The sequence below is a fragment of the Danio aesculapii genome, chromosome 21 (assembly GCF_903798145.1).
Source record: "Danio aesculapii chromosome 21, fDanAes4.1, whole genome shotgun sequence".
In the NCBI taxonomy this organism is placed as follows: Eukaryota; Metazoa; Chordata; class Actinopteri; order Cypriniformes; family Danionidae; genus Danio; species Danio aesculapii.
Window position 1 is genome coordinate 37,492,675 of NC_079455.1, and position 13,791 is coordinate 37,506,465.

At 33.8% G+C, this 13,791-nt stretch overlaps 1 protein-coding gene across 2 annotated transcripts in view; it reads left to right on the forward strand.

Annotated features, from left to right (window-relative positions):
• The window catches only part of s100z (S100 calcium binding protein Z), a 41,726-nt gene extending 29,838 nt beyond the window's left edge, over positions 1 to 11,888 (forward strand). For both annotated transcript variants that reach the window (XM_056447007.1, XM_056447008.1), the window contains exons 5-7: positions 806 to 973; positions 2,193 to 2,346; positions 11,558 to 11,888. In XM_056447007.1, the coding sequence (XP_056302982.1) occupies positions 2,206 to 2,346; positions 11,558 to 11,716 (300 nt within the window). In that variant the 5' untranslated portion in view covers positions 806 to 973; positions 2,193 to 2,205 and the 3' untranslated portion in view covers positions 11,717 to 11,888. The remainder of the gene's footprint in view (positions 1 to 805; positions 974 to 2,192; positions 2,347 to 11,557) is intronic.
• The last annotated feature ends 1,903 nt before the right edge of the window (positions 11,889 to 13,791 follow it).

Consider the following 13,791-nt stretch of genomic DNA (forward strand, 5'->3'; position numbering starts at 1 on the left):
TGTGTTGGAAAAAACCCTTCTTTGCGTTAAACAGGAATTGGGGGGAAAAATATACAGGGGGCTAATAATTCTGACTTCAACTTTATACTAGTCATTGCATGCATTTAAAGTGCTTCTGAAATCAATAGTTGTTAAATCAAAAGGATTTTAAGCAGGCCCGTGGCTCTTTTATATCTTGTCATTAACTCACTTTCTGTATAGTGGTTCACTGTTTATTCATTTATTATTTATTACAAATATCAGTAATATTTCTATTAAATATAATGTCTATTTAATGCTTTAAGACAATAATGGCTTTACCTTTTGGGGTTGTAATTTCTTAACCAAATTTAATGTGCAGTCAAATTGAGATTAATCAGTTGCCACATTGTGTACCTAATTTAGCTGGAGAGTTCTAGTTGGAAAATTTGAACATCTAACAAACACACACACTAAAACACCGGCTGATTAAAAGATAAAGAGCAGAAATGACTTATCTAGGGAAATGATGAAAAGTGAAGCGAGTATAGCAATACCAGCTAGCAAAAGCAATACAAGCTAATTTTGATCTTGTGGGGACATTGTTTTTGGTCCCCATAAGGAAATTGGCTCATAAATCACACAGAATGAAGCATTTTCAAATGGTAAAAATCTGGATTGTTTCCTGTGAGGGTTAGGGGTAGGGGTAGGGGGAAAGAATATACAGTCTATACAGTATAAACATAACGTCTATGGGAAGTCCCCATTAAGATAGCTGTACAAGTATCAGTGTGTATATCTCCCAGGAGGCCTCTGGTCTTTAATTTGGCCTGTGTTTTGTGTGCAGGTGTGGGTGTGGATCAGGATCACACAGTTACTATGGTGCAACACCTGAGTCACAGTGACAGAGGAAGGTCTTTTCCAGCACAGGTCTCCTCATAAACAACTGCACACACTCTTCAAAACAGTCTCTTCAACAACACACACACACGTTCATCTCTCAGCTCTCAACAAGGTAAACAGTTTCTTTTTTCTCTCCTCTGCAAATAACTTTAGGCTTGCTTGATACTCGAATGATGATTACCTTATTTTTAATCATTTTTAAATGAGTTTAATTGATTTACTTGCACAATAAGGTGTTTTGCTGTAGCTATTGTGATCTTACTAATCCTAAACATACATCTAATGTTACTAAATAATCACTGCCACAGTTTTACCGTCATAGCACGATCAAAATGGGTTTGGTGGTAAAAATTTAAAGCTGACAATACAAGCTGTACTCTTAAAACACAAATCTGATAGGTTGTTGTAACACAATGATGTGACAAATATGAACAAACCCAACCAGAATTTAAATTTATTAGTAAAAATTAACCCAATGTTTGTCCATATTTGACCCTGTAAACAATGCTGGGTTTCACATGATTGATTTGTGTTGGGGCAACCTCAAGGAATTAAGTTAACTTATCAGTTTTTAAGAATTTAAGTGAATTGAACTCAAAAGAATTAAGTTCTCCCAAAAAAACCTCAAGAATTGTGTTGTTTCAGCTCAGTTTAAAATTATTCTTGAGCGAACATTGGGTTACAAAAGCCCGAACTGAATGTACACTGTAAAAAATGCAGGGTTCCACACAAGTCATTCATGTTGTCCCAACACAAATTGATTAAGTTAACTTAACACTTAACAAATTTATGTGGATTGAACATGAAATAAGCTGTCTCAATGAAATGTCAAGAATTTTGTTGTTTCAGTTCATTTAATTAAGTAGTTTGAACAAGTGCAGGATTTCCATCCAATGAATTTGTAAACGCCAACCTAAAAACTGCAAGTATGCAACTAAGTAAAATTGAGTTGCTCCAATGAATACACTATCAAATACAGTTTTAATAAAAGCAAGCATATTCAGTGAAATCAAACTCATTTAAATTGGTAATATATTATTAGTTGGAAATTATTTTCTCCATATAAAGTAACAAGATACAAAGCTTGGTCAAAAAATAATTGTACACCTTAAAAAAGGGCTGGGTTGTATTAACCCAATGTTGGCTCAAGTATGAACAAACTCAAATTTTTACGTTAAATTAAATTACATTTTTAATCCAACTGTTGTATTTGTCCATATTTGACCTAGCATTGGGTTAAAATACCCCAAAGTATGTTTTTAGTGTGTGTTAGTGCACTTTTCGATAAGATTATTGAGGATGTGAATGGTTCATGTTTCTTTTCTCCACAGATCTGTGCCCATCATGCCCAGTAAACTGGAGGGAGCAATGGATGCGCTGATCACCGTCTTCCACAACTACTCCGGCAGTGAAGGAGACAAATACAAACTGAGCAAAGGAGAGCTGAAGGAGCTTCTCAACACTGAACTCACCGACTTCCTCATGGTTAGACATCACACTGTTTTATCACTGTTTCTACTTTAGCTTGATCTTTATGGCATCTATTAGAGCATGATGCTCTGTTTTCCATTAGAGACCTGCGCTGCAAACAAATAATTATTATATATATAAATAATAAATTATTTCCCAGTGATGGGTTGCAGCTGGAAGGGCATCCGCTGCGTAAAGCATATGCTGGATAAGTTGGCGGTTCATTCTGCTGTGGCGACCCCAGTTTAATAAAGGGACTAAGCTGAAAAGAAAATGAATGAATGAAAAATAAATTATATATAAACTATTAAATTATATATTGAATATTTATATACTGTATTATAAAAATAAGAAATAATAATAATAGTAAAAATATTCTTAACATTTAAGTTTTGTATGAAATTGATATACATTTATGTAGTATTTAAAAAATAATAATTTTATTTATTAAAAAATTGAACAAAAGAGTCTCTACAAAAATATAGATTAAATATTTTTAGGATCTAGATAAAACAAAAGAAACCCTACAAAAAACTAAATTAAATGATTTTTATTAAATTATATACATTTATAAAGAAAGTTATTTGATGAATATTTTACAAATAAAACTACTTCTAAAAATACAAATAAAAATATACATTTATATCAATTTTTATGTAAAACTTGAATATTAAAATATATTTTTTTATTGTATTAATGGATAATTAGTTATTTAACATAATTTTATAATATTTTTACTCAGATCCTTTTTAATATGTCTATTTGTTATTAATGTATTAATGGATAATATTAGTTATTTAACAAAATTTTATTATTTTTTCATATTTTACTGATTCTTATTAAAATATATATATATTTTTATTAATGTATTAATGGATAATTTGTTATTTAACATAATTTTATTACATTTTTACTCTGACTCCTAATAAAATATACATATATACAAAATTTAAATTTTTTTTATTATTGTATTAACGATAATAATGTATAAAAATATGAAAAAAAAAAAAAAAAATATATATATATATATATATATATATATATATATATATATATATATATACATAAAATATATTTTAGATTATTTAACATAATTTTAGTATTTTTACTCTAATTCTTAATAAACTATATATTGTTATTAATGTATTAACGGATAATAATTAGTTATTTAACATAATTGTATTATTTTTACTCTGATTCTCATTAAAATATATATATATATATATATATATTTTTTTTTTTATTAATGTATTAATGGGTCTGTTATTTAACATAATTTTATTATATTTTTACTCTGACTCCTATTAAAATATGTTTTTCATTAATGTATTAACGGATAATAATTAGTTATTTAACATAATTTTATTATTTTTACTCTGATTCTTATTAAACAATAAATTTTTTATTATTGTATTAATAGATAATAATTAGTTATTTAATGTAATTTTATTATATTTTTACTCTGACTCCTATTAAAATATGTTTTTCATTAATGTATTAACGGATAATAATTAGTTATTTAACATAATTTTATTATTTTTACTCTGATTCTTATTAAACAATAAATTTTTTATTATTGTATTAATAGATAATAATTAGTTATTTAATGTAATTTTATTATATTTTTACTCTGAATCCTATTAAAATATATTTTTTATTAATGTATTAATGGATAATAATTAGTTTACACAATTTTATTATATTTTTACTCTGATTCTTATTAAACTATATATTTTTTTTGTATTAATAGATAATAATTAGTTGTTTAACATAGTTTTATTATTTTTATAATAAATTTTATACATCATGTAAAATATATTCAAATTACAATATGCACAGGCTAAATTAAAAAAAAGGTTAATTAGTTTATATATAAAATATCTCACAATTAAATCACAATAGACTTAAAATATGCTTTCAAATTCGCAGTGCATGAACAAAGTCCAAAATAACCTTTGGTGTAACCAAACAAATGCAATATTAAAGGCGTCTTTGATACTTTAAATGAACAAAACAAGCTAAATCACTAGTTGCTTATATCAAAAAAATACTGAACAATAAAAATACATTTGTATTTATATTGGATTTTGACAATGTGCATAGAAATCAGTTTTATTAACATTTGCATATTTATAAAACATGGTTGGAAATTGCTGTTTATTTTGGTTTGCTCCTTGAATTTTAAAAATGTGGCTGAAATAATCCTCTGACCTCGTATCACATGAGAGCTTTTTCATGAACACCCACAGAGCAAGTTCAGAGAAATATAACATCATAACAACCCATAACATCACCTCTCCGACGGCTCAGTCAAGCACACGTAATCCCATAATGCCATCTATTAAACTGCAGATTTGGTGCTGACGTGCGTGGATGTATTATTATGTGTGTGTGTGTGTGTGTGTGTGTGTGTGTGTGTGTGTGTGTGTGTGTGTGTGTGTGTGTGTGTGTGTGTGTGTGACTGAGGCTTTGGCTCCGGCACGTTGATTAGTGATGCTGATTTGGTTAATTTGGCCGTCTGGTTTACAGTGTTTGCGTCCAGCTTATTTCTGGCATCCACGGGCAGAGGACGGAGCACTGGCTGAACATCTGAGCAAACGAATTAAAACAATTATTGCTTTCCCATCGGGTACAATATCACTCCAAAAAACTAAACCCCCATTCATCATTAGGAAACTAGAGCTGAATCTAAATGAGACACGAGTTCATGAAAACAGCCACACGGTCAAATGTGCCTTGGTCAAGTATTTGGACAGTTCGGCTTTCTCTCTCTCTGTGTGTATGTGTGTTTGTGTGTGTGTGTGTGTGTGTGTGTGTGTGTGCGTGTGCGTGCGTGCATGCGTGTGTGTTAGTAGCAGAATAATCTCTTTCATTCCTCATTAAAATGATTATCTTTTTGTTAGTTTGTTGATCATTTATTCATGATTTTATTTTTAAAAATCAGTTTAATGCTAACTGTAAAATGTTAAAACTTACTTTAAAAATAATTGCTAAAGATTTCTGATTTCTTTATGAATATTTTTAGGATGTTTCCTATTTTGTTGAATAATAATAAATAAATAAATAATTAAATAAATACATACATACATAAACTCACTGGCCACTTTATTAGGTACACCTTACTAGTACTGGGTTGGACTCCCTTTTGCATTCAGAACTGCCTTAATCCTTCGTGGCACAGATTCAACAAGGTACTGGATATATTCCTCAGAGATTTTGGTCCATATTAACATGATAGCATCACACAGTTGCTGCAGATTAGTCGGCTGCACAGCCATGATGCAGATCTCCCGTTCCACCACATCCCTAAGGTGCTCTATTGGATTGAGAGCTGGTGACTGTGGAGGCCATTTGAGTACAGTGATCACATGGACATGTTCAGGAAACCAGTCTGAGATGATTCGCGCTTTATGACATGGCGTGTTATCCTGCTGGAAGTAGCCATCAGAGGATGGGTACACTGTGGTCAAAAAGGGATGGACATAGTCAGCAATAATACTCAGGTAGGCTGTGGCGTTGACACAATGCTAAATAGGTACTAATGGGCCTAAAGTGTGCCAGGAAAATATCCCCCACACCATTACACCACCACTAGCCTGAACCGTTAATACAAGCCAGGAAGGATCCATGCTTTCCTGATGTTGATGCCAAATTCTGACCCTGCCAGCCGAATGTCGCAGCAGAAATCGAGGCTCATCAGACCAGGCAATGTTTTCTCAGTCTTCTATTGTCCAATTTTGGTGAGCCTGTGTGAATTGTAGCCTCAGTTTCCTGTTCTGAGCTGACAGGAATGGCACCCGGTGTGGTCTTCTGCTGCTGTGTTGTGTGTTCAGAGATGCTCTTCTGCATACCTCAGTTGTAAAGAATGATTATTTGAGTTAATGTTGCCTTTCTATCAGCTGGCCATTCTCCTCTGACCTCTGGCATCAACAAGGCATTTGCGCCCACAGAACTGCCGCTCACTAAATATTTTCTATTTTTTGGACCATTTTCTGTAAACCCTAGAGATGGTTGTGCATGAAAATCCCAGTAGATCAGCAGTTTCTGAAATACTCAGACCAGCACGTCTGGCACCAACAAGCGTGCCACGTTCAAATTCACTTAAATCACCTTTCTTCCCCATTTTGATGCTCGGTTTAAACTGCAGCAGATCGTCTTGACCATGTCTACATGCCTAAATGCATTGAGTTGCTGCCATGTGATTGGCTGATTAGACAAATGCATTAACAAACAGTTGGACAGGTGTACCCAATAAAGTGGCCGGTGAGTGTATGCTTATTGGTTCACTGCTAAAAGTCACAGAGGACAAGTGAACTGCTGTGAACTGTTTGTGTAATGTCAGTTGTGACCTCAACATTACAGCATTTTTACCACATCGTCTTTTTCTCCAGTGAGTGTACATTCACACACAATACTGTTGAAGTCAGAATTATTAGCCCACCCGTTTATTTTTTCCCCCAATTTCTGTTTAACAGAGAGAAGATTTTTCTTCAACACGTTATTAAACATAATAGTTTTAATAACTCATGTCTAATAACTGATTTATTTTATCTTTGCCATGATGACAGTAAATAATATTTGACTAGATGTTTTTCAAGACACTTCTGTACAGCTTAAAGTGACATTTAAAGGCTTAACTAGGTTAATTAGGTTAACTAGGTAGGTTAGGGTAATTAGGCAAGTTACTGTATAACGATGGTTTGTTCTGTAGACTATCGAAAAAAATATATAGCTTAAAGTGGCTAATAATTTTGACCTTAAAATGATTTTTAAAAAATTAAAAACTGCTTTTATTCTAGCCAAAACAAAATAAATAAGACTTTCTCCAGAAGAAAAAATATTATCAGACATACTGTGAAAATGTCCTTCCTCAATTAAACATAATTTCGGAAATATTTAAAAAAGAAAAACAAATTCAAAGGCGGGTGAATAATTCTCACTTCAACTGTACATAAATAAACATACACACACCTAAATTTGCAAACAGATTGATATAGGTTTTTTTGTTTATTAATTTATACTGACTTAAATATGCCTATATGTACAAATTTATGTGAAAAATGTTAAATGCAACTTAAAATAAATACACCTAAAATTCAGAAGTATAGAAATAATATTTATTGTTTGAATAGTTCATTTCAATTCAGTTCATCTTTATTTCTAAAGTGCATTTACATTTACAATGTAGATTGTGTCAAAGCAGCTTAACATAGAAGTTCTAGTAAATTCCTGAATACTTTTTTACATATTTTATCGTGCCCCTAACACTTAAGCATGTAATGTAAATATATACATATAAATGCATATAAAATGTACAACATCTAACAAAAAAATCTTTATATAAATATATACACATTTATTAGTATTTTTTGTAAATAAAACATTATATACTGTATTTTTATATTGGTGTAACATTAATAACTCAGTATTCTCAAAATATAGAACATGTTTTTATATTTCTACGCTATTGCATGATCACATTAGTTCAGCTTCAATAAATAAATATGCTAATTTACAGGACTTTAAATGAAAAGCACAAAAGTACGCTTTAATTGCATCATGATCGAGAGGACAAATGTGCATAATTGTCATGCAAATAATGTCTGAATGCAGCAGTGATTTAAGGGCTGAGGAAACAGGCTTATTTCCGTTACGTAAGCTGTAGTTTTTTGGGGTAAAGTGTGTTTTGCTGTGGGTCTCAGCTGTGTGGAGGAGCTGCTGCTGCTGCTGCTTACAGAGCCTGATATAAATACTCTCTCCTGCGGGACTGAGTACTGTAACATCTTGAGGATGAACAGTAATGAGCGAGAGCTGCAACTCTGACTGGTGGCTCCACACACACACACACACACACACTAGAGCTGAATGATTAATTGTTAAAATACTGCAATCGCAATTAAAACATCCACAAGATCTTGATTGTAAATGATCGTGATTTGCATGTTTATTAAAGCTTCACAGTGGTATATTATAATCTGTGTTTGATCCAGAGAGTGCATTCGACATGTATGAATAAAACAGCTTCAGTATTAATAGTTCATTGGTATTAGTTACAAACGTTCAAACTGTCATAGACAATACACACATACAGTACATCTCGACACGCGAAAGTGTTCCTCCATATGTTTTATCGAAGTTGGGTCAGTTAGCATTACTCTGTGGAGTTTGCATGTTCTCCTGTGTTGGCGTGGGTTTTTCCCCAGGTGCTCCGGTTTTTCCCACAGTCCAAACACATGCGCTATAGGTGAATTAAATAAACTAAATTGGCTGAGTTTGAGCGTGTGTGTGTATGAGTGTGTAAGATTGTTTCCCAGTACTGGGTTGCAGATGGAAGGGCATCTGCTGCGTTAAACATATGCTGGAATAATTGGCGGTTCATTCCACTGTGGCGACCTCTGAAAAAGAGACTAAGAATGAATGAATGTGCAACCCTAGCTTGTCGTTTCCAGGCCTCAACATACACACACACAGAAATCAGAACCTCAGGCTGATGGAGTGCTGGTTTACAGTGGTAGATCCTCATCGTTCAGCAGCCTCAGCACCTCAGGGTTCAGCTCAGTGTCAGGACAGACAGATGAACATTTATCAGACACATCGGATGATCTGTTCTTTCGGATGCTCTGGAAACAGGCGATTACACTAGGATCAATGACATACACGTTCAGAGTAGAGTTCATGTCAAAACAGCACTGACACCCAGCCTTAAGCTGTTTCTGAAGAAAGAGGCACAAAAGAATTAAAGAACTGGACAAAATAAGGTTTTAGGTGTGGGTTTGAGTAAAATGTTAATATTTGTTTTCTATAAAGGTGTGATTATATAAAGTTAAAACAAATGCTGTCAGTCTTTTACTGACAAAAATATGTTTAACTCAAACTAAAAAATTGGAATAGTAAATCCAGACAAACTGAGCTTTACCTATAATAGCTTCTGCCTGCTCTGAGTGCACCTGTGTAGATGTTCTGTTGCTGTATGTTGATAAAATAAATATAATATAACACGAATATTGTGTATTTCTATTTAAATGTGTTTAACTTGTATAAGACTTAACTTGTATATCCAATTTAAAGATAAATATTTAACATTTGAAAAACCTTTGCAGTTTGTACTGTTTAGTTGCTTTTAACTGCCATTTCCTATTAGTGTGCGTCTCAATCAGCTCCCTTGTTCAGTAGTCAGAGCACTGGTCAAGCAGTCATTTTAAGTGCTGTCTCAATCTCAAAATCGTTCCAGTCCACTAAAATTAGGGCACACTGATGCTCAATATGTGCCCTTAACCAAATTCTGAACCTTGAATTGGGAACTCACTAAGCAAAACAATAAATGAGAGACATTTTATTTAAAAAGAGACTGTTATTTAATTAAATATATTTATATATAACCATAAACAAACAGACAGATATAAAACAGTCTAGTAAACATTTATAAATGATTACCAGTTGAAATGTTGCTGCTATATCTGACTATTTAACAATAATGAACTTTTAAAAACTTCTTATTTACAACAACAACAACTTATTCATAAATTCCACATCCACACTTGATAAAAGGTCTCTTTTCCATGTTAAAAGGAAATTTCTAGAAATGCTTTCTATTTTCGTAACATATCAGCAGAATAACAGCATAAACCACTATGACAATGATTGCCTCAGGTACTGATTATGTGCTTAAGGGTGCACTCACACTATGCTCTCTGAACCGTGCCCAGGCCCGTTTCCCGGTTCGTTTGAGAAGTGTGAGTGCTCTGGATCGGGCTCAGGCGCGGTTCAGTTGGCTGGACCTGGCCCTGTTGGAAGAGGTGTGCCAGAGCGCGGTTCAGTTGGGCTTTGGTGCGGTACGCTTGTAGTGTGAGTGCAAAGCACACCTGAGCCCAAAACTGAAGACCAGACATGACTTTTAAGGGACTGTATTATATGGATTTATTAATCATTCTTAATTTTCAATGAACGCAAACTGTCATAGTTTATTAAAGATACAAACCCCTCACTGCATGGCAGCTGCACCTTCAGCAAACCTCCTTATATGTAAAGCACAAGGACTTTTATGATTATTTATGAGCGTCTGAAGTGGTGGATCTATTCAACAAAATATTTGACTGTTTGTCACTGCATCCCAAATGAAAATAAATTACAAAACGAAATAACTAAAGCAATCTTCATTGTGCTGAGTGAGAGCGCTTCTCTTCCTGTTAAAATCAACAGTCGCATCATCCATGACGTAAGCGTGCTCAGGTTCGGTAGGTAAAGATGCAATGTGAGTGCACGGAGAGGGGAGGGGGGACCATCGCACTTCGACACGGTTCAAGGCAACTGTACCTAATGTTAGTACGCCCTAATTCAGCATTGAATGCTCCCAGTGAGAGTTTGAATACTATTTTACATGACATTTATTGCCATACTACTGAAAGCAGCAGCAGCAGATAGTTCACCTCACATCTTGAAAATTAAATAACAGGTTAAAAGTCCTGTAAAATTAAAATATTTTTTTTTATGTTAGTATCAGTATATTCGTTTTGAGAATATCTATCAGTTAGTGTGCTACAAAACAGGTCAAAAAATTGTGTATAGAAGATTTCCCCCAAAATGGATCAAAGTTTTTTTTTTACATCATCACATGCTTTAGATTCTCATCAAATCTTTTGACCAATCAATTGCGCTCTAGTGTCTGACATGCTCAGCCCCTTCAAGACGCTTCTCATTTGCTTTTCGTTTGATGTGCTTGATCTCAACCACTCTCACTGGCAGAGCTGTGATAAAAACCAAATGCTATTGGCTGTTTTTTAAAGGGGAGGAGCTACTCTGTCCCACCCTGTTTTTATGTTTCAGTTGAGATCACGTCAAACATCGAATAAACAATACACACTTCAAAGCACTTCATTGGACCATTAAATGAATAGTATTTCAATGTTTCTGTTATGTCACATTCGGTGCGGAGAACCAAATTTCTTGTCGCACACGGTTAGGACACAGTGTCAGTGTACTAATGTCTAGTGAATAAACCTCGTCATCACTGTCCTTACAAGTGCTCGAATTCATGTACACTACCTACTGATTCACCACCTCGGGAGCTGATTGAGACGCATCATTAGAAATTACCATTAGTATTTATTAAGATTTAAATATATAATTGAGTCAACTCAAGCTTTTTGTTTGCATATTCACATGATGAAACTCCTTATCTGTGTGCGTCTGTGCTGAGCTGTTGTTGTTGTTATTGTGTGTGTTTCAGTCTCAGAAAGACCCGATGCTGGTGGAGAAGATCATGAACGATCTGGACTCCAACAAGGACAACGAGGTGGACTTTAATGAGTTTGTGGTTCTGGTGGCGGCGCTGACTGTGGCCTGCAATGACTTCTTCCAGGAACAGCAAAAGAAAAAGAGCAAATAAAACAAACACAAGAAATACCAGTAATGCTCTATGACGCATTAAACCATCTCAGCAGTCCTTCTGTTCCTCAACATTCATCTGCATGTTTGTATTTAAACTATTTAAAGTGACAGTTTTCTCACATTAATGTATTTATCATAAACTGAGTGCTGGATCTTAATAGTTTGTAGTTCTTATTAGTTTGTAGTTTCCATTTCATTAAATCATTCAATCAAAGCTGAGTCATTCATTCATTTTCGCCACTCACTCTCACATTCACACACTCATACGGCCAATTTTGTTTATCCAATTCACCTATGTATGTGTTTGGACTTTAGGGGAAACTGGAGCACCCAAAGTAAACCCACACCAACATGGGGAGAACATGCAAACTCCTCACAGAAATGCCAACTGACCCAGCCAGGACTCGACCCAGCGACCTTTTTACTGTGAGGTGACAGTGCTAACCACTGAGCCACCGTGTCAAAAATATAGCTTAAAGGGGTTAATAATTTTGACCTTAAAATGGTTTTTAAAAAATTAAAAACTGCTTTTATTCTAGCCAGTTAAAACAAATCAGACTTTCACCAGAAGAAAAAATATTATCAGACATACTGTGAAAATTTCCTTGCTCTGTTAAACATCATTTGGGAAGCATTTTGGGAAAAATTCAAAGGTGGGCTAATAATTCTAACATCAACTGTATAAATATATATATATACTGACCACTTAGGTACACCTTACTAATACCGGGTTGGACCCCCTTTTGCCTTCAGAACTGCCTTAATCCTGTGTGGCACAGATTCAACAAGGTACTGGAGATATTCCGCAGAGATTTTGGTCTATATTGACATGATAGCATCACACAGTTGCTGCAGATTTGTTGGCTGCACATCCATGATGCGAATCTCCCGTTCCACCACATCGCTAAGGTGCTCTATTGGATTGAGATCTGGTGACTGTGGAGGTCATTTGAGTGGTGAAGTGATGGACATGGTCAGCAACAATACTCAGGTAGGCTGTGGCCTTGACACAGTGCTCAATTGGTGCTAATGGGCCCAAAGTGTGCCAAGAAAATATCCCCCACACTATTACACCACCACCAGCAGCCTGAACCATTGATACAAGGCAGGATTAGTCTATGATTTCATGGTGTTGACGCCAAAATCTGACTTTACCATCTGAATGTCGCAGCAGAAATCGAGATTCATCTGACCAGGTAAAGTTTTTCCAATCTTCTATTGTCCAATTTTGGTGAGTCTGTGCAAATCGTAGCCTCAGCTTCCTGTTCTTAGCTGACAGGAGTGGAACCTGGTGTGGTCTTCTTCTGCTATAGTTTGTGAAATTCCAGCCCGTCTCACACCTACAACCATGCCACATTCAAAGTCACTTAAATCACCTTTCTTCCTCATTCTGATGCTCGATTTGAACTGCAGCAGATCATCTTGACCATGTCTACATGCCTAAATGCATTGAGTTGCTGCCATGTGATTGGCTGATTAGAAATTTGCGTAAACGAGCAGTTGGGAAGGTGTACCTAATAAAGTGGCCGTTATAAATATATATATACACACACACACACAATTTTTTATTAATTTAAATGGCTAAATTGAAATTAAAATAATAAGTAAATAATAATATTAATTAAATAATCATAAGACAAAAATAAAAAGTAAGAATATTAATAACATGATAAATAGCCATATAAATAAATATCCTTTTATTTATTTTTTAGATATAATCATATCATTTTGATTTGGTCTCAAAATAATAATGTTTATAAAAATTTAATTAATAGTTTTTTATTGCATAACAAGAATAATAGTATACAATATATTGAGGAATAGAATAATTAAACATTTTTAACATCAAAAGAACAAATCGAAATATCGAAAGAAATAAAAACGAAATATGAATAAAATTACAGGCAATATATATTAATTACAAGAAATTCACATAAGAAATTAATTCTAAATTCACATACATCCTTAAAGTTTTTTATTTTTAATGTCTTTTAGGGTTTCCATGCTTAAGATCAGTTTTGAACAGATAAATGTTAGGCTTATTATTGGACCATTTTTGTTTGTGTACATGGT